Source organism: Aplidium turbinatum, chromosome 1, assembly GCF_918807975.1.
Source record: "Aplidium turbinatum chromosome 1, kaAplTurb1.1, whole genome shotgun sequence".
NCBI classification, from domain to species: Eukaryota; Metazoa; Chordata; class Ascidiacea; order Aplousobranchia; family Polyclinidae; genus Aplidium; species Aplidium turbinatum.
The window spans coordinates 62,361,393-62,387,692 of NC_137472.1; the positions used below are offsets into that span (position 1 = coordinate 62,361,393).

At 36.9% G+C, this 26,300-nt stretch overlaps 1 protein-coding gene across 1 annotated transcript; it reads right to left on the bottom strand.

Moving 5' to 3' along the window:
• Window positions 1-1,792: 1,792 nt before the first annotated feature.
• On the bottom strand, window positions 1,793-25,713 carry LOC145773819 (uncharacterized). The gene is made up of 10 exons (XM_082584949.1): window positions 25,585-25,713; window positions 25,132-25,278; window positions 22,776-24,101; window positions 22,203-22,319; window positions 21,318-21,416; window positions 17,969-18,064; window positions 14,560-14,628; window positions 2,916-3,175; window positions 2,507-2,689; window positions 1,793-2,087 (listed from the first exon to the last, which is right to left on the bottom strand). The coding sequence occupies exons 1-10, from the start codon at window positions 25,661-25,663 to the stop codon at window positions 2,028-2,030; spliced, it is 2,436 nt and encodes an 811-aa protein (XP_082441075.1). The 5' UTR covers window positions 25,664-25,713; the 3' UTR covers window positions 1,793-2,027.
• Between the last annotated feature and the right edge of the window lie 587 nt (window positions 25,714-26,300).

Here is a 26,300-nt window from a genome sequence, read left to right on the forward strand (position 1 = left end):
GCGCAGGATATTCTTGATCAGTTTCATTCTGCTGATGGTCCCTTCAGCACTGGCGACAGTAATTGGTGTGGTCGGTCAGAAGAATTCTGGTGCAAATGCAAAGATTCGGATATATCTCCTGAAGGCTGTTCTTGTACGTTAAAAAAATACTTGCCGTGACAAGTCCTCTCTATTTCTCGATGACATAAATAAAACGATTCAATTCCATTATTAGTTCGTTGGCATCAATGTCTACCATTTTTTTTTTTTTATTTGCAGTGATTGTCCAGTTCCATTGTCCGCCCCGTTAGCTCAGTGGTTACATGCCCGCTTAAGACCACGCGGCGCAAGTTCGACTCTCGGGGTGTGCGCTTGAGCAACGCATTTCAGGACTGTTCTCCATTCAGCGGCACCTGGTGAATGGAATAATTTCCTGGCAACAACACTTCAATAATCGGAATACTTCACTCTGCCAATCTTGGTAACCGGCCTTGCGTCAAGAGCCTCTACAAGTATGCGAAACTACCAGGAATAACCAATTAAGGCTTTGTCAGTCCGAGGATAAAGATTCAAAATCAACCAACCCAATCATTTTCTCTGAGACACTTCTTCAGGCTGCTAGCATTGTACAAAAATTCAAACAACTTGCACCACACCACGAGTTGGTCAAAGATTTAAATTTTTCTTCAGCAGAAAGACGACTCGAATCATCAGCACATTCGTAACCAAACATTCACTTTCTACGTCGTACCGTGTTTTTTGAAAACACCTGCTCAATACCAATAAGCTCTGCTATTTCGCGTGCGTTTGTGACTACGTGGTTAGCCTATATTTCGATAGTCTTCCAAAAACTTCGGCGGAGGGGCCCTCATTCCTTGCGGGGCCCCCTCCGATTGGAGGGCGGTTGCTACGCCTTTGTCTACGACGATTTACTGTAGGTTTGAGATTCAGTTTAAGTTATTGTTAAACTCGTCATTAGATTTAGACGCGGCCTTTAAGTAGGCTACGTTAATCTAAATACACATTGTCAGATCCAATTGGACCAGTTTTGCAGAATGTTGTTTGGGCTGCCATTGGGAGGTTAAGAGTAAGATTATGGTCCGAAAACCCTTTAAAATGTCTGGCGATTTCAGAAAATGCCTAATAATTCTCTAGTGTTGCCAGATCCGTGAGTTTTGCTTCGTGATTGAGGACAATTTCTAGCAGGTTGCAATATTGTTGATTCTTCTGATTTTCTATTATTTTGAATCGACTTCGAATATAAGAAACACTACTTTTATTTAAAAACATCCTGCAGCACTAAAGATGCCCGACAATGGGTATTTAGCCCATAGTTCAAAGCTCGCTTGAAAACGTTCTATTTCAATGAACATTATGACTGAAAGTAGCGTATTAATTATCACCATTGTCATGTACAGCGCCCAGGAGCATAGTTTGACTGTGGCGCTATATAAATATTGTTATTATTAGTTCAACAATCTTGCGTTATGTGTTTCGTTACAAAAATTACGATTAAACATTTTTTCCTCCAGTATAAACTTAAACTGCATATATTTGGATTAGAAAAAACAACTTAATCTGGCATCACTTTAAACTTATTTACTTTAAAGTTAACTCACTAACTCAACAATTACTTTAAAATTATTTATTTTATCGACACGTTAAGAAATTGATTTGACCTTACTTGCAATCAAAGCTCATCTCATCTCGACAGATTCCTGACTTGAAACCTTTATTAAATTTTGAAACAGCCTAATCTGACAACACCTTACAATTGACTCACCTGGCAACACTGTGAACTAATAAATTGATTTAAATTTTTTTATTGAAACTTTAAATAAAATTAATAATTTGCAACACTAGATGTCGTTGAAGAGAGGTGAGCCCCCAACACTTTCCTGACAACAATTTCATTATCACAACGTTGAAGTTTACGTTGATACAACGTCGTCTATGGTTGATACTTCGTCGTCGTCATGTAATAAACAAAGATCGGATAACATTAATTTAACATAAAACAACATCAAATAAATAAACAACAAAATCTTTCAATCATCTCGATCCTTGTGGGTGATGACGTCACGATGGCCAAACCAGATCTTCAACTTCTGTAAAGACGAAGCGAATAATTAAATTAAAGAAGTTTCCACAACTTGGAATACTTTGGATCCTTCCAACTGTGTATTGATGGAACGTCGTTGAACCAATGTAATGTTGATGCAAATACTTCACGTTGATGTTTATTGACGTAGAATCAACGATAGAATAACAAACCTTGGTGATTGTAGGCTACCATAGGCTAGCTAGGCTACAATTACCAGAAGCAAAATATTATCAACAATTCGAGGTTAGAGTTTGGTAGATGTGACGTTAGATAACGTTGATACAACGTAATATACTCTACATGTTATGTTAGATAACGTTGATACAACGTAATGTACTCTACATGTTATGTTAGATAACGTTGATACAACGTAATGTACTCTACATGTTATGTTAGATAACGTTGATACAACGTAACTTTCACCTTATTGTCCGACCGATCCAGAGCTTCCTTCAACATGGATCGTTCCATCATGTTCGCATCTCTCCACCTCCCATCACCATCATCGAGGCATTTCCACATCACAACCCACTCCTCAACTTTGCTCATTACCTCGATGACGTCATGGACAGATAGGAAGTTGCCATGGAGATACATCTCAACAATCTAAACACAAATAATTATGATGCAACAATTAAATAATGTTGTTGTTTGCGACGTTTTGTTTATTTGTGAAAGTTTAACAAAACTTAAATAATTAAAATTGGAAACTGAATTGGACTCGGACGATAAAACAATGTAAAGTAACGTTGAATCAACGTAACAACTTATGTTAATGCAACCATGGATCAATGTAATTAAACGTTGGTTATAAAAGTTAAACATGACTTACGGATCCAGGCATTGATTTGATCGCTTCCTTCCATGGACGGAATTGGTTGGAATTCATTTTGCACCAGGACAGATTAAGCTTTCCAATCCGCCCTGGCATCGATTTGAGGAATGACGTCACCGCATGGAAGTCATTCTGAGTTGCGGCAAACATCTCTATCATCCCTCCATCAAAATGACTTCCTGCGACCGCGGTCACATCCTCGTTGTTGCCTTCCCTCAGGATTCTGCTGATGGCGATGATGGAGCGATCATTGTGATCTAACAATGCAGGAATAATATCAATCGATATTAGCTCGGTTAACCAGGTTGTCATCTAAAACCACAGTTTGGTTCTAACCATAAAATAATCAAACATTGAATCCAAGTTGTTTACTTAAGAATAAAACATTAATTTATTTATCTCGTAAACAAAATACAAACAATTATTTTGAACCAAAAATCATTGTTTCGTGGCAGATTAGAAAAGTTTTCTGTGTCCGAGACTTCAAAGTTTTCCAACTCACAAGTTTCTGTTTTCAAGGTTTTTGAAGTTTCTCAAATTAAGGCAGAATTGCTTATCTGGCAACACTTACATGGGAAAAATAGCCCCAGCCTTTAAACAAAACTTTTTAGGTTTAAGTCAAAATCACAATTTGAAAAATAACCTGAGCAGTATTAGGCTAGCTTTGCAGTTAGAAACTAAACTTTTGCTAAAACATGAAACTAACCAAAGCTTGCAAATTGAAATAAACTTTGATTTCTTTTTCGACAAATCTTCGAAGAAACTTTACAACTTGATCAAGAAATTTTCCAATCAGTCATTTCTTGCTGAAACTTCATCCAAGCTGATGCTTTTTGTTCCCCACTTAGAAGACAAGGACAGAAACAAACTTTAAAACATTTCTCTGGTGAAACTAAGCAGAATGATGACTGAATTAAAAGCTGGCACCAACCATTTCTTTCCTGCTTCTTCTTCAACGACCAAAAACAACATGACTGTCGCCTGCTGATTTGCGCGGGAGTTTTTGTGCAGAGTTGCCAAATAAGTTTTTATTTGAAAAGTAGTTGACGCAACAAACAATAGAATAAAGATAAAAAATCTAAACCACTTGGGAAAAAACACATAAGGTACTAATTTCACAGTTTTTAAAATTAAAATAAAATATACGATCAGCTTATAATTTTCAAAGAATACACACATACTCCAAAAAATACAAATTTAAGTTTCGGGAAAATTTGTTTGAATTCTGTTCCGGCAACTCTTCTAACCAACACAAATGGTCGTCTGCAGCTTTGCGCGGGAGTTTTCTGTGTACCGTAGTGTTTCCCAGAAAAAATAGTAATCAACAAAAATTTAAGATGAATGTTAAGTCTTAGCGTAAAATGCGAAAATATAGGGCCGCCTGGAATAAATTGCGACCTTAACAAATTTGGTATCGTTGGAAAGCTTAATTCCTCTAGATTAAGATTATCACTCTCCTCCAACCAGGGACCCTTGGCAAAAAAAATTATGGCCGTTTTTTAAGCAGCACCTTGCGCCGCTAGTGGCGCAGCTAGCTATGCTTTCAGCAGAAACATGGTTGAAATTGTACGTACTTTGTAGCAGAATGATTAGGCTAACGGCCAGCAAGCCGTATAAAATTCTGGCAGTCGAAGTTGCTCCGGTGACCACTGACCAGCTTATTTATTAGCCATGAGGTTTGTAAGTTACTAGACAGTGGTAGTACTGAGTAGGTTTGGGACAGCAAAGATTCTTGATCTACCACTCTGCAGTAGCCTACTAGCTTAAATATCACAGAACTGAGTAGCCTACCAGGCAAGCATATAGCCTAGTTTAATTTGTTTTGGGAACTGTTTACAAGAACATCATTATCGGTAAGTTATGTCAGGTTATTCATTTAATTTGGTTTGCAACAGAAGTAAAAACGTTAGGTACGGTACCGGGCAGCAGGGGATACACAGGTGCACTAGGCCTATAACAGTGTATGCTAGGCTATGATGAAAGTTAAAGGAAACAGGTCTAAATGTTCTTTACATGCAGAATGTCTAATCGTCTAGCTCATATTAAATTTTTGAGTTTTCTGTTATTCCTTTAGCTGAGTTTACTTTCGTTTAACATCTTGGATTTTAAATGGCATTGCATGCAGGTGTGAAGTATTTGTACCAATGATTGCAATATGGTACCGTAGTAGGCCACTGTTATAGGCTACCAGTGCACTGGTGCACAAACTGACAAATGAAGGGTGTTTATTGAGACTTGGTAGCTTCTAGTGATATCCATGCAATAATGCGTATTCTGGTAGTTGCACACTCTATCAGTTAAATAAGGAGGCCAGCCTACCAGTAGGCCTATGAACTATGGTTCTTGTTACTTCTGAGACCACCTGTAAACGCTATATCATATTAAGATATAGATTAAGTATGAAAGAGCAAATGTGCTGTGTGGCCATTTTTTTTCCCAGGTCTGAGGTTAGTTTTCTCTCTTCACAGCTTTACAAAGGTTTTTATGAAATAATAATTTCTAAGTTGTTTCAAATTACTTGCTGTTTGCTCATGCTTGGAGTGGATGTGATACAACTTCTGCAATATATCAACAAGGTACCATAATTAATCAGCTGTGGTAGCAGTACATTTTAATCTTGCTTTCAGTATTTTCTGGATTTTCCCCACTCTTCATTCCTGAACTGCTTACCATGCTTGTCTGAAAGTACATTTTTACCATTTTCTGATCAGCTTTTAAAAGATATGCAAGAATTCACGTGGAAGTCATTACCAAATTTACTAAATATTATTCTAATATTGTATTTACTTCTATTTGTAATGCAAATGTACGGAGTGTATGCACACATTATTTGGTGACAATGATTAATTATTTCATTTGTCTTGTTGCTTAGGAAAGCTAAAGATGTTCAATTACCTGAAGAAGGAAGAATTTAAACAATCTGCTGATGTATTTGGAAAATATGTATGCTGGAAAAGATTTGTTATTGAAAAGGTTGGTTACTGGGACTGTATTGGGACAAATAGCTGATGCTGGAAGAGATTTGTTATTGAAAGGGTTGGTTACTGGGACTGTATTGGTGCACAGTTAATTAAATAAAAATAAATAAAAATGTTGCTGAGTACCAGTCTGAATGAAATTCACCAATAATAATGAAATATTTTGTTGATCATCAAGCTTTAGTGAAAAACCTGCAGATTCACTTGGCCAACTACGGTACGTCAAATACATGCAGATGGTTGCAACAGCTTCCACTGTTCATCCTGAAAGATTGCCACCCACCGAAGCTGCGATTCGTTTTCATTCCTTCAGAGTACATTTGCAGGTGAAATAATAGTGCGTAGCCTAATGGTATTGCAACACAATACCGGTAATCATTTAGTAAAAAAGCGTCTTTGCTCTATAGATTATAGCACTTGAAGATATTTTTCAAGAATTGTTTATTGTCGGTAACTTCAAAATATTACAGCAAATTGCGCTACAGTATTAAACTGCTGTAAGGGAAAAAATGCAATTTATAGCAAAACAACTTGCGTTATAACATGACTAGCATAATCAAGTGGTGTACTACAAATCAAAAAATTTATGGCAGCAAGATTTGATTTATCTAAGTTGATATAAAACTGTTGTCAGGTATGTCAGTAGAAGCATCTTGACACCGAAATCTTGGATCTCGCACAGTGGCGATGGAAAGCTGACACAGCAGGAGTAGTAATGCCAATAAAGACCAATTTAGATCCGGCACCAGAATGGCTATTGAACGTTGTACGATGCAAATGCAAAGAAGGAACAAAAAATCAATATGGTACAATGTCTTCCAGCTGCAGAAAACATGGCTTAAAGTGCGTAACAGCATGTGGAGAGTGTCGTGGGGAAACTTGTTGCAATCTCAGTTATGTACAAAAAGACTGCCCTGAGGATTGCGACAGTTTGATCACGTTTCAATAAATGATTTCATAAAAAAAAATGGAACGTTTTGCCCTTTTGATTTTATGAGCGACCGAGCATAGAAGTTCACACCAGTTAAGTGATATAAGAACGTTGCTGCAAAGGCTGGACTGAACCTGAAAATGAGCCTAGAAACGTATGAAATTTTTTTCTTAAGTTTGCTTATGATAATAAAATATAAAGCAATATCAAATAAAAACAATTGTACGGTACCACATAGTTCATGGCGATCTTTATTCTCCTATGGCAGGAAAGCGCTTGCTGCGTTAATACATAGGGTGGTTGCCCAGACCCACGCATGATTTGCCAATTTTTTTTGTCTGATGGATATTTGTGTTTTGCCGAAATTTGGGCTACCCGAAAGATTCCACTGGATAGTTGAGCTGTAGCCTACTCCTCAGACATGGCATATCCATTAGCAGTGTGAGTCGAATTTTCACCGTCGACAAGAACAATAGTTCCACGCCTTGGGCACTCAACTGTCAACCATTTCCTCGAAGGCATAATTATTGAAGTAAAGTTTTAAAAATTTCGCACTTTTAGTATAATGCCCATAATATACTCTCGCCACTTACAGCGCTTAGTTTCGTCATTAAACCGGACCTGGGGTCAAAATGCCCCCTTGAATCATTATATGAAGCTCCGTTCTGTCTAAAAACGATCTTTTAGATCCTACTACTGCATACCAGCTAGCGATGCCTGCCATTTTTGCATTAATTAAACGTTTGCTGACGTTAGATCGGTGTGGAGGTGACGAGTTTAACTGACTGGGGTGTAAAATTATCGCTTTATCAACGCAACTTTATTACAAAGCACGCTTGTTATCTTCAAGACATAACTTCTCTGGGTAGAATTGGATTTCCGCAGGATGATGATGTTGTTTTTGCTAGTTTGTCTTTGTTTTCATGTCGTCAAGTTACAGCCTATCTATTTTGTGAGTCGTGCCAGGCATGGTGCGTTGCGCTTGAAATGGCTTTACCCGTGGTAGGATTTCTTTGTGGTGTTTTCTTTGCCTGCCTTGCTCTTTGCTATGAGTTAAACGCATCAAGACGTGTTCTCCTCACGGCTATCAGCACTCTTAATAACGCACGATGTTCATAGCAACTGTCCATACAAATCTTAAATATATCGAGCACGTTTTAACGTTCGCGTTTTGTCGCTTCTACCTTTTTGTGGACCTTTGCTATGTTGACGTATATTGTTTTTGATATGATGGTCAGAAATAAAAACAACTGAACTGAAATGTATTGGATCTGCAATTATCAATGGGCTGGGAGTAATGCAAGCCAGGGGTGTGCAACCTTTGTTACAGGAGGGCCAGATATAAACATCTGGGTGAAACCGCGGGCCGCACGTTTATTTAACATATGCTTTGTAGTAGTTGCAGGCACAAAAATTAATTTTTCTGTTATTCGTGTTATTCTTATGGCATTATTAGGGGACCTTATCTCTTTGAAGAAATAATAAGTTAAGACGCATAAATTTCTGAAGAAAACTGCTATTCAAATTTATTGTCACACTGACTTCAAACGAGTTCAGTGAGAAATTTGCAGCTGGCTTCTTTTCCGAACGACTTCTTCTGTTTTAGAAAAAAAATGTTCGCACAAATACGTTGAGCAAAAAAGAGCCATTTTTGAAGCCATGAATTTTTTCAAATATGGAATGTCATCTTGGTTGAGAAGTTTTCGGTAAAAATCGCCAATTTTCATTTCTAAATAGCCTACTTTGCTTTCAAATCCGTTTTCTCTTGAAGATCAGTCAGTTCGTTGGATATCAGCTGGTGCTTTGTCAATGTCTGTGTTGAATGGCGAAGAGAATAAGATTTGAAGTCCTTGAAACGTGCCAAAAATTTATACAATAATTTTTCAAATTGGTCCGCAAGTTCAGTTTTCTCTTCAGGATGCATTCCATAGTCTCTCAAAGTTGGAAAATGGAAAAGATTTCCTGTCTGTATATGGGCTTTCCAAAGTTGTAATTTGTTGATAAAGCCTTTTATGTGACCATACATTTGATTTGCATACACTGATTTTTTCGCTGCAGTCTTGTATTGAGATCATTCAGGTGCGTACCGTCAACCAAGAAAGTTAGATCGTATAGGCCCTATCCACTTTTTGTCTTCCATTTCAGCTGTTGGGTACCCTTTAAGTTTCAAAAAATTCACGACTTCTTTCCACAGTTTGTAAAATCGTCGCAACATGCATCCCTTTCTTAACCAACGCAACTCGAAAAAGCACAGTAGCCCTACATTTTTATGTGTCGCGTTGAGACCATCCAGAAAGTTTTGAAACTGACGATGGTTGAGCTCCCGTGCTCAAATGAAATTGCTGCCTTAATAACCGCGGGCTCAAGACGTGTTTGAACTTCAAGGATTTTGCGCACAAATTTTGCTGGTAAATAATACAATGAAAAATTGCTATGTCATCATCGATTTTTCTCTCCTTCAAGGCAGACTTCAAGAGACCTATGAATCCAATGCCAGTTCCGGACGTGGATCAAGCACCATCAGTTACGATTCCGCATAAGCTGGACAAGTCCAGTACTAGCTTCTCAAAAGCATCAATTATTTTAGTAAAGATGTCAGCATCAGTTGTTGTACCCTTCATTGATTGTAGTGACAGAAGCTCTTTCGTTTCGTTCAAGTCTTTGTCCACTCCTTTTTACATATATGGCCATCTGTGTTGTGTCCTTCTGGTCCGTACTTTCATCGATCGCAAAACTCCATGAAACAAAGTTCTTCACCTTATCCCTGAGAGGTCACTAATATCACAAACAAGATCATCGATACGTCTCGCTATCGTACACCGTGACAGACTTATTTTCTCGAACTCACTCTTCATTTTAGGGCACATTTCTTCTGCGACATCGATAAGACACTGCTTCACCAAATTACCGTCAGAATACGGTTTTGTAGTTTGAGCTGTTCCCTGTGCAATTCTGTGCATCTGATCTACTGACGTTGCAAATAATTAAATACAATCGGATTAGCGCTGGCTGGTGGGAGATTTCTAAAGTGGTTAACAGAAGGTGCGAAATGTAGCCTAACCTGCAATAATCCGCTCTAATGAATTGTTCGTACGTAGACTACCTGACTAAACTAAATTATAAACACGTTTCGCGGGCCGCACGCAATTCAAAATTGGCACATCTTCGCGGGCCGCACGTTGCACACCCCTGATGTAAGCAATTTTAATTTGATGAGGTCAGAGTGACGTCATTTAAAAAATAAAAAATATTTTTTCAAATGTGAGTTGTCTCTTTCTTATAGGCTACACGTAGGGAAAAAAGTTAAAAATTAGACTAGAAGCTTGCGCAAAAGGAAAATTGCACTTTCGACACTAGCGGCGCAAGGTGCTGCTAAAAAAACGGTCATAACTTTTTTTGCCAAGGGTCTCTGGTTGGAGGAGTGAAAATCTTAATCTAGATGAGTTAAGCTTTCCAACGATACCTAATTTGTTAAGGTCGCAATTTATTCCAGGTCAATACGTTTTACGCTTAGACTATAATGCCAGGTAAATGGATTGTTTGGATTTTTTATTGAAGCTACACCAGTTTAAATCATTTTTAAAGTTTTGTCTCTTAAATATTCTATTTTAAGTTTGTGAAAGGAAGTAATGTTTCCTAAGAAACTTTAAAAATTGAAAAGGACAGCTTGACAAAACGCTTCCTTTATTTGCTTTCAAAATCACTCCACTTGAACAAAAAGGCAATCAGCTGTAGTTATGTAGGCTATTGAATGATTTTAATGTTGCTATTCATAAAAATATAGGTTATATAAAGCTTCTAAGTTTCGTTTCTTTTGCGTTCCAACAAAGATAACTAAAAGTTGAATTGAATACAGTAACTTATACAGGTAGGGACATGTTAACTGTGACATGTTAGCAGCATCGAGACATTTTAACAGCGTAGCTAGATAATTTATTTTTAAATATTGATCCTGAGATTCATTTTATTCAAGTCCTTGGATTTCAAGCTGTTTCAGTAAAGCATTATTTCAACCGTTTCATTAAAAATAGCTACGAACGCCACTGCACACAACAACAAAAATTAGTCTCAATTACAATTGCTGTAGTCTACGTAAAAATGTGTAATTAATTACTTTTAACTTTGATTCAAATTTTACCTGAACCACTGAGGACAGAAGAAAAAAAGAAAATCGAAGTCAAACCTTTCTCGATTCATGGGGGCAGCCCATAGCATCTTTTCACAAATTGGGACTAGGTGGGCAAATTTTCAAAATAGGACATTTTTAGCGCGCAAATTATGTTGAAAAGGGCACTTTTCGTGTGTAAATGATGGGAAAAAGAGCATTTTTTCTAGCGTAAAACATGTAAAAATGTAGATTTCTCAGGTAAATTGTGGGTAAAACTAAAAAGACGTATTATGCTTATTGCTTAGGTTAAACTTTTGAGACCCATAATTAATTCCTATATTCATCCCCGCCCACAATATTTTATAAATAATAATGTAAAAAAATTTAATCTAGCAGTAATAAAGTAAAAAGAAAGAACTAAGTTATGATAATATATATTATAAAACATAAGTGTTAAGATATTATAATGAGTTGAATCTTATCAGGAAACAAACTTCGGCAATTCAAAATTATAAAACCTCACACAAAGTTTGAGGTGCCGGTTACTTACAACACAAACTGATAATCTGCTTGAATGGAACATTAAAGATATTTATAAGTAAGGTCAAAGGTATAGGCTCATAAGTTCTAGGCATATGCCAAAGCTTTCCATTTAGCAGTTCATTCTTTAACTGCCAAAGAAATAAAATACCTGTAATTCAAAGTGTGAAGAGTATCAAAAACGTTACTTGGTCACTTTATAATTTAAAAATTCAATTGAAAAAAGCTGCAAAGTTTTCTCCCAACTGATAGGCTTTTCCCAGTCTGAGAATAAATAAATCCATAGGCTACCATGGTTTGGTTTGGTTTTTGAATCTTTATCCTCGGACTGACAAAGCCTTGATTGGTTATTCCTGGTAGTTTCGCATACTTGTAGAGGCTCTTGACGCAAGGCCGGTTACCAAGATTGGCAGAGTGAAGTTTTCCTATTGTTGAAGTGTTGTTGCCGGGGAATTATGCCATTCACTAGGTGCCGCTGAATGGAGAGCAGTCCTGAAATGCGTTGCTCAAGCGCACACCCCAAGAGTCGAACCAGCGCCGCGTGATCTTGAGCCGGGCGTGTAACCACTGAGCTAACGGGGCGGCTAAATACCATAACACAGTATTTTTAGTAGAACAGCTCTCTGTCTGTACGACACTAGCGAAGCCAGAACATCACATGGATTTGTCAGAGCTACAGCTAGTGACAGCTGGTCTTTCATCTGATCAGCTTGACCTAAGTTACATTTTTAAGTAGGCTACGGTACACTACACAGATAGAGTACCGTACCACTACCAGTGTAGGCTATTGCTAGGCCTAAACACCTATAGGAAACCTTTAACGAATTTCCGCGTTCGGTAGCCTAGGTAGGCCTACTGCTGCGCACTCTATAACTTATAGACTATCATAACAACTTCACACCAGAATATTGGTTTTGGTTGGCAGCGCTAACCCAATCAGCTAAGTTTTACATTTGACTTGAACAGCTGAAGTCACCAGACCTTGAAAACGCTGCATTTGCCCCTTGCTGTTTTCATTATTGCAAGCTGATAGATCGTAGAAGTAAAGTGTTCTATTATAAATGTAGAAAAACTACAGATTTGCTGTTTTAACATAAAACTAGGATTAAACTTAAACAAAAATTACGTGTTAAAAATTGCCCACCTAGTTTCAAACTAGGGGGGCAAAGAAAGGTCTAGGGGGGCAAGCGAAGGGACTAGGTGGGCAACTGCCCACCTAGTTTATATGTGAAAAAATGCTATGGGGCAGCCACTTTTTAAGGGCAGTTATAGCCTATGCTTTAAAATAAAAGTATCGAGTTAAATTTGGCTGATGTCTAAACGAGACTTGGATTGGAGCCGACATTAGCTAAACAGAAGAGAGTGCTAAAACATTGCTTCGCTGTTATCTAGAATTCTAGATGATCTGAAGGACTCACTGCCAGAAGAGATGATAATTCTGACTTGTCAAGTGTTACTGCTATTTTGCATTCATCAAATGCTGGCATTTGCACAACAATCTAACCTCTTAGTGTTATTTATTAAGTTAAGAATCGATTTCGCTATAGTAATTGCATCTTCAACTAGCACATGTAAAAAAGAAAATTTGAAAATACGTAAAACGAACAAATAAAGCAAACTCCGATATTATCAACATGCATAAAATTATATTCTAAATAGATGGTTACATAAAATTAAAATCAAAACCTGCAAGCCTAAATCTTAAACCGGTGTTCTGCCACGATTTTCAACACTATACTGGTACAAAATTCAAAAACACATGACATTATCATCCATCAAGTAAATTACAATCGTTCAACCAGACGAATACAAAGAAAAACGCAATTTAGATTACAGTCCACTGCCATAAGTTTACATTGATATAACGCCAAAAAGAATAACTTGTGGATGGGCATGGTTGAATAATCTACACTACAGGGGTCGGAGGTTGCTGATAACATGGGAGTAACAAAGCAGACTAAGTGGTTGGTCGAATCAATTTTTGTATGTTAATGGTGGCTTTAATTTTATGTAGCCATTTATCTTCAGCGATGTCTAAACATTGTTTGCTGGGTTGTTCGGCGAAAGTAACAACAAAGCAGTCTGCCAGAGCTGGTTTCTTTTTCAGTTCAATGTTGTGGAATTTTGCATAATGTTTCTATAATGCTGCTTTGTCACCGGATTTATCAGAGTAATTAAAACTGTTCCAAATAGATCTGTGTGTGGCCCAACGTGTGGAAAACTTTGTGATGGTTTGGCCTACATAGTGTTCGTGACATATAGTGCATGTTGCAATGTATATTCCGTAATTTTGGCAAGTTAATTTTTGTTTAAGACTGAAATTTTGTTGGGTTTACATTTAATAGAGGTGCATTCTTTTATCATAGGCTTATGCAAAGCTTTCCCAGTAGAATGAATCTTAATATGCAGTTTTGACTCTGAGTAGCGGTTCTACTGTATAATTTGTAACAGGTAGGCTACCAATGAGATTCTTGTGGCCTAGATAGAAACACGTCAAAAACACACTATCGGTATATCCAAAGAATACTCGATGTTTTTCAAGTTTCCGTGCCTTTTGAAAAGGTCAAGGACCATAAAATCATCTCTGACAGGGTCTTAACGTACCATCTGGATCTCCTTGTTAACGCTACTGACTATTAGTGAGATGGTTAACAAATATTTATTAACTTGTGATAAGTTAGACCTTTGTAGAAAAATCTGTTTGAGTTACTTTAATTTAAAAATTTCTTGCTGCCTGAAAGAAATAAGTACTGTTGCTTGAATGTGAACTAGAGATCATGATTTTCCACTTTATTTTGCAACCTACAGCTTACTTGTTATGCTCTTATGCTTACCGTGCTTATATCTACACTAATATATGCTGCTAGAGCCTTTGTTTCCTAACCTGGCTGATTTATTCACTTGGCAACTTTTCATCTTTGGATCACTTTTAACCTGAAGTTTAAAAACTTTTATAAACAAAACTACTCAACAAAACAACGATGCAATGTTGGTTTTCAGTTGCCTAAATCTCGGCCACCCCAAAATTGGTCAAACATCCTTAGCATAGAAAACTGTGTTGACTATGTAAAAACATTTACTTACTTGCAGCAACCTCTTGAGTTTTCTTATACAGCTCTGAAAGAAATACTTCCCGTTTTCGCAGTTTTTCACCTGAAAAATATTAAATCCATCATGAAAACTTAATTCATTTTTTTTCTCGTCCTATTTACGTTATTTATCATTGCTGGAGTGAACCAGCTCTGTGGCCAAATGGTTTAGCCTTCGGGTCTGATACTGGTAGATCTGATTCAGGGGTGCCGGAAGCGGGTCATGTAAGCTACTGCACATTTTGCAATAGAACAATTTCAGCTTTTCGCTTTTAGCCTAATTATAATCTTTCATTTTTGCCTTAAAATAATATGCACGTCACAACATTCTGCAACACAGTAGGTTACATCATTATAACATTATGCCCTTCTTTTTATAGCCTACCGGACACTTGTATCATTACTTGATAGTGAGCTGATAGATGAGCATTATCGCTATATCTTATCAACTTGTATAAAAATTGGCCTTTCAGTAAATAAAAGTGCTTTTTTTTCATAAGCTTGCCCCCCCCCAGCAAATATCGTTTCGGCGTCCTTGATTTGATTCCAGTTCTGTTCGGGATTAACCAGTTCGGGTCAAACCAGAGACTTTAAAAATGGTACCAATTGTGTTCTTTATATCAGGTTTACGATGTCATCACATTACTACCCGACTTATTCTCACTGCTTGCTGCAAAAAAGAACACAATTGGTACCATTTTTAAAGTCTCTGGTTTGACTGCAGCAAATAAATTGCAGACGCTGAATCGGACTGCGCGCGAGCAGCCCAGCAAATTGGTTACACAAGCGCACACACGCTGATTGACATCGCAGGAACCAGTCTTGAGGTTTTCCCGCAGAACTGTGATAATCTCATTTAGGAGTTGCGAGTTTTTGCCCGAGATTTCGGCGCTATAATAACCTATTTACCTATTAACCTAACTATATAACGCTATATAACGAATTTCTTTACTCAGAAATAATTTTATTGCGTTTAGTTGATGGAATTTTGCATTTTTTAGCTAATTTTTTAGAAATTTTGAGAGTTGCTGACAGATACCTTCAAAACATGAAAATTCACTCAAAAGAATGAACAATTGGAGGTTATCATTTCATACAAATTGAAAAGTTTCGGTTCTTCTTAAATTAGATTTGAAATATTTTGCAAAAAGTAAAAACCGGATTAAACTTTATTTTTGAACGCCTATGCGTTATGCGTGACATTTGCAGTCTCATCAGAAATCGCATCGTCTAAATCAGGGGTGACGAACCTTTTTGCGGTCGCGGGCCACTTTGTCAATTACACATGAGTTATCGGGCCACACAACTTTTTAATCGTAATCTACTGTGAAATCTTTTAAAAGCGACTCAAGATATCATTCGTGAAAACAAACAAACGGCAGATGAAAGTAATAAAACCCACACAGTTGAAATTATCTTACGCAGAATCGAAACATGCAGCAGCAAAAAAATAGAAACAGATCAACTTGAGCAAAAAGGTTAGCGATAGAGCAACAGTAGGCCTATACTTGCACTGATAATGAAGACAGTTTAATTTTCGAAGCGTTTGCTTTCATATGAGTATGGTTTCTTCTTTTTTTGGCTCTATCCTTTTTGCTCAAGTTGACTAAATGTTTCGACCATTATGCTCCGAAACAACAAATCAGTTAATGAAATTTCTTTTTCAAACAACAAACAAAAGCCCGTGCAAATCACACAGCTGAAGCTATCTAAGGAAGCATTGAAGCATAAAACATTAAAAAATAACATTGAAGAATTGAATTTTTTTGCTTATTGGGATTTTTGGAAAGATTTTTGCTTGACTAAGCGTTCAATATTAGGTCGAACAGACGATGTGGCAACTCTCAAAATACAAGGTGAAGTTGGTGAATAGTGTTTTCACAACTTTACCTTATAGCTTTCCTATTTTCTAACTTTAAACCCTGAAAGTTATAGTGTTTAAGGCAAGAAACTAGCAAAGGAAAGGTGTACCAGTGAAGGCATAAAACAGCTTTGAGATGTCTTTTGACTTTAATGCATGAGTGATTGTCAAATTGTTTTGGGGGCCGCACAAAATGTTTTGACGGGCCGCAGGTTCGTCACCTCTGGTCTAAATCGACGATTTCGGTACTTGAGTTAATGTCATTCTGTATTTCCAAGATAGTAAAAAAAACAAAAAGAAAATAACCGATTTGAGGCGATTCTTCACAGCTTGCAACTTTACGGCAACGTCAGGAAGATAATTTTAACTTTTTGTTTTTGCAAGAAAAGCACGAGATTTCGGTTAAAAATATTTGTTTGAAGAGGCTTCAGGTGAAAACTAGGTTTCTTTTAAAACGTTGAAATAGAACTTTCGGGAGAACCGAAAGTAAAATATAAGTAACATTAGCCAACATACGCCTTTTGTTAAGTAACATAACACTGTTAATTTAATTTATTAAAGTTAATACATAATAATTAGTGTGCTGAAGCGTATAGTATTTGGTCTGACTGGTCAACACCACTGCGGTAGACATTGGTATCATAATTCATAATCCAACAGTGCGGCAGTCATTGGTGCGATATAATGATTTGGTTCCCTAGCACTTTAACACCAATATCAATCTGCATTTTTCTTGCGTAACACACTGGATAGAAAAATCCGTCTTTATATTGTTTCAACGTTTGAAGACGGTAAATTAATATGAAAACCTTTGCCGGTTGTTTGGTTTCACTTCTTTTGAATAACTGTATTATATCAATAAGAGCTAAATAAAATCTTGTCAGTGGATGTCACGCTGTTAATCGCAGGATACTGGAAAAGAGACTGCATTGCGTGAGTCTCCACATTATTAGTTTCCACTGCAGAGTTAACTACTATCAAACTGAGAGAATGTTTAACAGGAAAAGATTCGAATAGCTATGAACACAGCACAGCATTTACTTCACGTTGTAATGAACATATTTTGTACTCCAAACAAACTTTTCACTTTACTTTAAATCATTTTCCTTGACAAAAATATTTTAAACTATTAAAGATTAAAAACTATTCTAGAATATATTCGAATCCTCGACTATTTAAAAAAGCTCTTTCCTAAGTGTTGGTGTCACTCTTGTCGGTATCAACGTGGCTTGATGTTTCCAGCAATAACCGAATTATTTATGTTTTAATATTTTCACGCATTGTTTCCATAAAAATTCTCTTAAAAATAGCTAATTTTTCACTTTAATATAGAAAGTAAAGGGCAGCGGGAGTAAGACTGAAAAAATGTAGCGCCTATCTGCTACTGCTACATTGAAAAATTGTAGCGCCGCTGTTGCCGAACTCCAACAAAATGTAGTGCCGCTAAGGCTCCATTTACCGAAAATGCCGGCGCTACAAAAGTACCGCGCTACTGCCCATCTCTGTATTTTTAATTTAACGTACAAAGTAAAATATATTTTACCTGGTGAAGATAATCGGGTTTGCTGGTAAGGTGGTTGGAGTGTTGAAACATCGGATTCTTCTGAAGGTGAATGGATGGTTGTTGACCTTAAAGAACCTATAAAAGTACAAATATGTTTTCAATAAGCGCCTTAATTTCGGATAGTAGATTATTAAAAAAGAACACTTCGTTAATAGATTAACTAGAGTATACAGTAGTCCCAGGTTAACACTATCTGTAGCAACACGGGGTTTATGAAGACACCCCGCTCGAGTAGTGAAATATTTCACAGAAGGAAATATGCTAGAAATGTAAAATTTCTTGACGTTTAGTTTTTATTCTTTGCGAATTTTCTAAACCTACACTGGTCATTCTCCAACCTTCCTGCCCTTCACAATACACATTTCGTCTCAGGTGACTAGAAATTTTCGTGCAATGCCAGTTATATATACGTTAATGCTAGTGCAATATAAATGTTAGTGCAATTACTTTGAAATGTAAAAACGTTCAAAAATACCTTATATGAATGTGCACAAGTATTTTTTGTTTACTTTAGCATTACTTTATGTTATAATTCAAAAATTTTAACTTTGAAGCTATTTTTGGTAAATTAGAATAAAAACCGACTTTCTGACGTTTTTTCATCTCAAACAATTTACTTCAATAAATTTGTTTTGTAAAAACTTAATTTCTGTACGCACAATACACATGGCAATTATCTTGTAAACCATTTTGGCTCTGTGATTTTCATATCTCCCGCTATTAGCAATTAATTAGCACGGCCTAAGATAGACCGTGACGTACTTTCCGCGTACGAAAACAGCTTGTACTAAGATAGTGTTAAGTATGCAATAACATAATATTGACTCTTCAGTAGTAAATGTTGGCGTTTCAAATGTTTAAACTAGTATTTCATCAATATTGCCATTTTAAAATAGTTTTGCAACCTGCTACAGCTGGATCAAAGTTTCAATTAAATGCCACAAATTTCCAAAACTAACAATTTGAATTTGTTTCAAAAGTGACCTGCAAAATTATTTTCTGTATTGTTTGTAAGATGAAAAAAACGTTCTTAAATAGTCACGTGCTTGTCTAGCTCAGATATCAACAAAAATGTTTCTTGAAAGCTCAACAAGAGCAACAAGGTTATGAGAGCCTTGAAAGGAAGCCATAGTTAATTTTGTTGTGCTTGCGTCATGTGATCTTTGAACACTTCACATCAGTACTAAGTCTGCTAACAAGTCACTGATAACTTTATGGTCGAGTCACAACTCAGGGCGTATATTAAAGGTCTAGCTAAACAGTTAGATTATTTATTAGCTTATGACAACATTTTGCAGATGTCCCTGAGCGGCACACATTTGCTTGCGGGCAGGGCCAGTGCACACTAGGCAAGATTCAATTTCTGCGCCCCATTGCTCAACATTTCACTATAATAAGTGAACAATAAAAATCATGAAGTTTTTAGTTTTGGTGACTCAAAGTGTTGTTGGTTAATTTACTTTATATGTAGTAGTAAAAGTAGGAATTCAAAATTAAATGATGGTTAAACAAATTAAATGATTGTTAAATGATAATTGGCACATTAATACAGCTTACGCCAAAATCTCATATTTGATACTTTGCTACTTTTTACGTGTAAGTTTAGTTAATAACTCAGCTTTGTTGAGTGTTAGAGGCCTAGAGGGTAATTGGTAGTAGTAGGGTATTTACAGTGACGTTCGGTGACTTAAACCGTAGGGAAAGCAACTTGGAAATATGCTGCAGCAAGGTAGTAAGCACGAAGGGCGTAACCGTCGGGCGAAGCCCGAAGCCTGCTTTACAGCTTTATCCAGTGTAGGCTACCTATTGCACTGAAGAGGTCAGAAGGCCGAAACGGTGTGCCACTGTCTCACAGTACACTGTCTGCACTTAGAAATAATAAGCTTATGTAGGCTGATTCTTTCTGTTGATTCTATTACCAACTGAGACTGACATCAGAATCTATACAAGAAATGCAGTTTCTCTGCGGTCTGAAATGTTTCTATGACATCTTTTCGCCTTTATGATGCTGTGCTGTGTACCGTGACGAGAGACCATTCTGTGCGTATGATGAGATAGTCTAGCGATTGTACGCATCGACGTCACTGGGAAAGCAATTCTAACCATAACAGATCTGATTGGCTAAGCAGCTGGTGACATTTTGCAAAACGAGTGAGGATTGGATAAAACGAAGGCGTTTTTTGACGTTTTTGAACGTAGGGAAAGCAACTTTGAAAGTTGATTTCCCTGGAGCCCCAGTGGTGGTTTCTGACAAAAGCGTTTGCTTTAATTAGCATTTATAGGCAAGACATGCGGTTTGGTGAGGACTTAGACTACTCACAAGCGTTACGAGTAATTCTAGTCACGATTAGTGACAATACAGTAATTATCAAGTTAAAATAGACGTGATAAAAATAATAAGAAGTTAAACCTAGAATTCAGTCATTATATTTTGCATAGTTTTCGCTCAGGTAAGCTCTGCTTTCCTTGCTTTCCCTCACTGACGTTACTGGGTATTTAGTAGTTTGACATCAGCATTGATTGTTACGTCAGTACCACACTTTCATTAAGACGAAGCAACGGTTTCCATTAGTGAGTTACTGAACAGACAAGTTGGTTGGTTCTGCTAATTTGCATTCATCAAATGCTGGCATTTGCACAACAATCTAAATCATTTGCAACAAGTTGGTTGGTTTAAATCTTTATCCTTGAACCGACAAAGCTTCTGATAGCTTATTCCTAGAAGTTTCGCATACTTGTAGAGGCTTTGAACCACGGACGCCTGGCCGGTTACCGAGATTGACAGAGTCAGGTTTCTGCTTGTTGAAGTCTTGTCTGTAATTTCGTAGTTCATACGCTAGGTGCCGCTAAAAAGGAGCAATCCTCTAATGCGTTGTTCAAGCGCATACTCCGAGATCCGAACCAGTGTCGCTTGATCGTGAGCTTTCTTCGTGTACAAAGTCACGCTCTTAACTAACTGAGCTAACGTGGCGGACTTGACTTATTAGAGCCAATATAATTTCGCATTTCACAAGCTACGTATAATCAACGCATGCCACAATGCAGTTGTAAATGCAGAAGCGAAGACTAATATTGTTCTGTAGCTAGTCTACGTGTAACTAAGTTGTCTTTGAATAATTTCTTTGTTTTTACCAAGGATAATCACAGCCAACAGGGTTAGAAAACATATAATAAACGCCCAAATAAGTTAACGCCCAATCGCAAATGTGAAAACCGGTAGATGTAGAAGGGATAAGTGAATTAAGAAGGTGATCATGGTTCGTCTGTGTCTAGATGTACTTGAGCATTCTGGCTAACTTTAAATGTTGTTAGCAGAATATATTCTTACTTGATAGAGGTTGCACAGACGGTGTTTGCCGGATAGATGTTTGTGGTAAAGTGAAGTCAATTGAAGGTTGTTGTTGGTTGATTGCATGACCCGAAGAAGCTGAAAGAAATAAACATAATAATTTATCGAGCGCACTGATTGTCACCAAGTAACATGCACTATTGTGACCAGACACCCAATGGCACGTCTGACAAGACACATCTGATTGCGGCAGGAAGACTTTCTTCTTCAATTTTTTATTTAGCTGATTTCATATAATTTTTCAACCATTGGCATAAACTTGGATATGAAAACAACAACCATGGTCACTATTATCACTTAAGATAATAATTGGACAATCCGTTACGGCTGAGCTATCATCATTTCATCATCTATAAAAGACAACATTCAATAATAAACAATTCATAAATAGCAGAAGTTTGCTTCAATGGCTCATTTTGACTTCATCGACTTTGCAACTGAAGAACCAACAAGAACAAGCAACGCTGGTTCAAGTATCCACCTGTGCAGTTGAGTTACATAATTCCAACACAGCTGGTCATTGAGCGTCACCTAGTTGCTGAAATGATTCGTAAGGTAAGCAACATAATTTTGAAAAGATTCTCTGTATCTCTTCTCTGATTCTCTCATTCTATGTGTCTAGTGGCAGTTATGCAAAGCTTCTAGAATCTAGATTAACCTAAACAAACCAGAAAACAAAATTAAAAGAAACCAACTAGGTAATGCAGATGTGTGGCTAAAACAACAACAAAAACAAATAAACAGCGAAACCAAGGTTGGCACCCGCTATACGTCTAACCAGTTGGACGAAAACTTTACGTTGATACAAATCAATAATTTGTTATTTCAAACATAAATTTGAAGTGGTCTAGTAGATATTCCTACTTGAAGCAATTTGTGAAGACAGAGGTGGTGATTGAAATGGTGATTGATGACGTAGTGATGTCAGTGATGACGTAGATGCATCTGAAGGAAACTGATTTATTGCAGAACTCGATAAATCTGTAGAAAATGTTCATAATTAGTTTATGAAGCTATACAAAATGATTCAACAAGTTGCAGCTTCGGTAGTTTATCATAATATTTATACAATTGAGTATACCGGCACATAGCCCTTTGTGCCATTCCAGCAGCATCTTTTACACAATTTTAAACAAAACAAATAATTCAGTTGATAAGTTTAAAGAGGTTAAGTTGGTACAGTGGTTCTTATCCTTTTGTCATTTTAATTCTCCCTTCAAATCACCAACCAGATCTTCCACGCCCTCTTAGAATTGGTTGAAAAGTAACAGTCGCCTACATCTCACACTGTTTCTTGAAACCCTGGTTAAGAATTCCTGGTTTAATAGAAAACAAATTCTTCAAGTATGGACAATCACAATTGCAATTGATTTCAATACATAAATTGTATTCGATTGCAGTGCAATAACAAAACTATTGTTTATAAAATATAATTACCTTCATTCATCCATGGATCCAACAAAAGTCCGGATAAGAATTGAACAACGACTGACCAGTGATCGACAAGTAGGTTAGTTTGTACAAATGATGTATAATTATCTAACGGCATTTGATGGACCATGTATAATGCGCTAAAACACTCCTGAAAGGTTTGATGTGAAAAATACAATTGTTGGTTACCCTCGAAAAGGCCACAATTTTTATTTGAAGCAAATAATGCCATGACAATATCTTGCACATTTTTAGTTGAAAGATGCTCTTGTCGAAGATCTTCAGTTGTGATTACTACGGTTCCATTTTTTGTTCCATTGTACGCGATTCGGGACAGTTTAAGGACAATTTCATCTGTTAAAGCAATTGTGTGTTTTGATGTTCTGAGGTTTCCTAGCACTCTTTGAAACATTTGGGTCATTGTTGAAATATTTACAGCCTCGTGTGATGAACGAAGAGAAGCTCGTAAGTATAATTGTAACATCAAAGGATTGTAACACATCGGTTCTAGATGAGGAGTTTCTACAGATAATTTGTTCAAAATTTCACTTGATTTTTGTTCATCATTTACCAATGCATCAACTAAGACTTTCATGTTTTCAGATGTTAAGTCTCCAACAAAATATGTTTGTTTTGGTCGACATTGTTTTGGAATTGTAAACATGGCGTGTGGTCGTGAGGTGAATATAATGTGGCAATTAGGTAAAAAAGTTCCTCGACACAGATTCGACACAAGCTCTTGGCAGGTGAGTAAAGTGTCATAATTCGATCTTTTCATTTTATCCATCAAATTCCAGTTCACCTGGTCGAATCCGTCAAAGACGAAAAAACAGTTTTGCATGTGATTTTTTATCCATTTGAAAACATAAGTTTTTTCTTTTAAATTCAAGTCAAAATTTATATCTCCAAGTAAAAATTCCTTCAAAGTTAATTTCTCATCATCGTAATCATTCATGCTCATGAAAGGTATCCTCAGAACAAGAAAGCCTCTAGTTTCGTCTAGACGCCTTGCCAGGCGCCTTGATAACGTTGTCTTTCCTGCCCCAGGGTAACCGACGATTGATATGAAGCTTTGTGACTTAATACGTGAAATTAATTCATCAATCGAAACATTTTTATCGGATTCTTTAAACTTAATTTGTCTGGTTTTGGGATCATACTGGTCGTCGTTGGGAATGAACCTTCCTTCGTAGAAGTCGATTGAAAGAAGCTCTGGATGAACTTCTGGCACATTCGATGCGGGAATATCGAACCTCGCCACATCCACATCGAATTTGCGATCATAAAGCTCTCCAGTGGTTTTCTTCAGTTTATCGAAGCCTTTGCTTGGATCTGAATAAGTACAACACGTAATCAAAATAAGGAAGGTCGAAACGGTGTGCACTGTAATTAGTGATGGGTGCTCTTGGCTTACGCCGATTGAGCACTTAACTGGAGGACCTTGATATGCATTGTGCAGAGCTCACTGCTTGCAGTTTGAGCACTTTGGCAAGGCTGGCAGTAGTACCATTCTTGATATTTAGGTACCACAAATGGAAAATGACGCATGGAGGTATATATCTCCATGGTCATTCCAATGTACCTACTGCACTGATAAGACCGGAAGGTCTAAACCGGGAACAAATCCATTTCATATGGAAAATTGTAAACCTGCAAGAGTATCCGTCTTAAACTCGGGGCGTTGCGCGAAAAAAAAAAAACGAAACGGTGTACACTGCCTGCAGTTAATAATAAAAATATATTTCTTTACATAATTCTATTAGTTACTCTCAGCTATAAATTGAGATTGCATTTGTAAGATCAATCCAATCTGTACATTTGTGAGACAATCACTTAAAGCAAAGCGACATTAAATACGAATGTGTGATAAACAAGTTGAACCCTTCATGTTGCTTGACTTTATGCGTTTGTAGCTCAGCAAGGCAAACCCTCTCTCAAAGCTCCAACATTTTTAAAATATTTTGTAAGCTGAAACTTTAACTAAACTGTTAAGTGGAAAGGCACAGAAAAGCCGATGGGTACGTCACGACATAGATCAAGAGTCGATGCAAATTGGAGAACGCAACAAGACAACGTCTTGTAATAAAGGTTGGGAACCACTGTTTTTTGACATTATGCATGTTATGATTAAACATTGTGACGTAATTTCTGTTACTGTTGTGATGACATTATATTTGAATTCTCCACTTTCTTTTTTGGTGTTTAAAGGAAACTGACATTTGTTTAAATCACAGAAATCGCTCAAACTTTGATGGCACAACATAAAGACGTCAACGTATAAGCCTCGTTTTTAGTTTAGTCTCATTTGTCATTATTGTTGAAATCTACTCATCTTTAATATGAACATGGACATTTCACAAACCTTCTTGATCTCCAGATGGAACATTGCTTTGTTCGGGTTGATGAACAATCTCGGTTGTGTTTTGCCGCTGGTCAACCTGGACCAATTGTTGATGAACATAATGATGTTGATGAAGATGGACGTTCAATACGTTGTTCTGAGGATGTTCTGTAAGAAAACATCGTGTCTTGAGTTTAACCTTGAACACAAGTAACGGCGTTTGAACCAGGTTTGTGTTTTAGTATAACATAGCCACGCTCTTCATATCGCTTGCTATATTAGTGTAAAAAGTTGATGATCAGAAATCAAGTCGTCAGAAATGCAAGGAAGCCTGTCAGTCTCCACATTTAGGCACGTTATTAAGTGCTTTGCCTATGACACAGCAGCGTGTCATACTGGTGTCAAACTGGCCGCTTTCGAGCGTACCACGATATTTGAGCAATTTCTTAAAGATATTTGTCAAAATGAACTTACCAGAACTTCCTGTCAATGGTCTTCCAGTTTCTTCAGTTGAAGTTGATGTGTTTTCTTCTTGATTTTGTGGGAAAGACATTTTTTTTTAGCTGTTAGTCACCAATCAAAATAAAACTTAACAAGTAGCCTACTTGATGCTAGAAAACACAATTGTGAGTCATAAACATCTCTCTTCCTTATCAAATTAAACAACATAAACCAAGCAACATAAAATTTATATTGAACAAATCAACACAAACGAATGATTTGAATAATAGTTTCGACAGGGGCTCATTGACGTCCATATTTCATGTCGACAAACCACCTTGTTCAACATTAAATGGTACAAACTTATATACGCGGGATTCATGCATTATTATTCCAATCTAACTTATCCTCATCATCAAAACAACACAGCAAGTTATACTGTACTTTTACTGTTTCCAGTTTGACCAACACTGGATTCAGACCAAGGCCAACCAACTCGTCGAGACGTAGACGTCGACTGCGCAGAAGCGCTCGGCATCGCGCGTTTTATAGCAGTGATCACGTGAGCAGAGCATAGTTTGGAAAACAATAGAAAAAAGGAAATGTTCTTGGTGGATTTTTTTTTTCAACTCACAACAACAAACAGAACGATTTTTTGCTTTGCAAAATTGCAACATTAGAAAGCGTTGAAACATCGTGTAATTTGCAATATCAAGTTGGTTGGAAATTATTTTTATTTTCCAATTTTA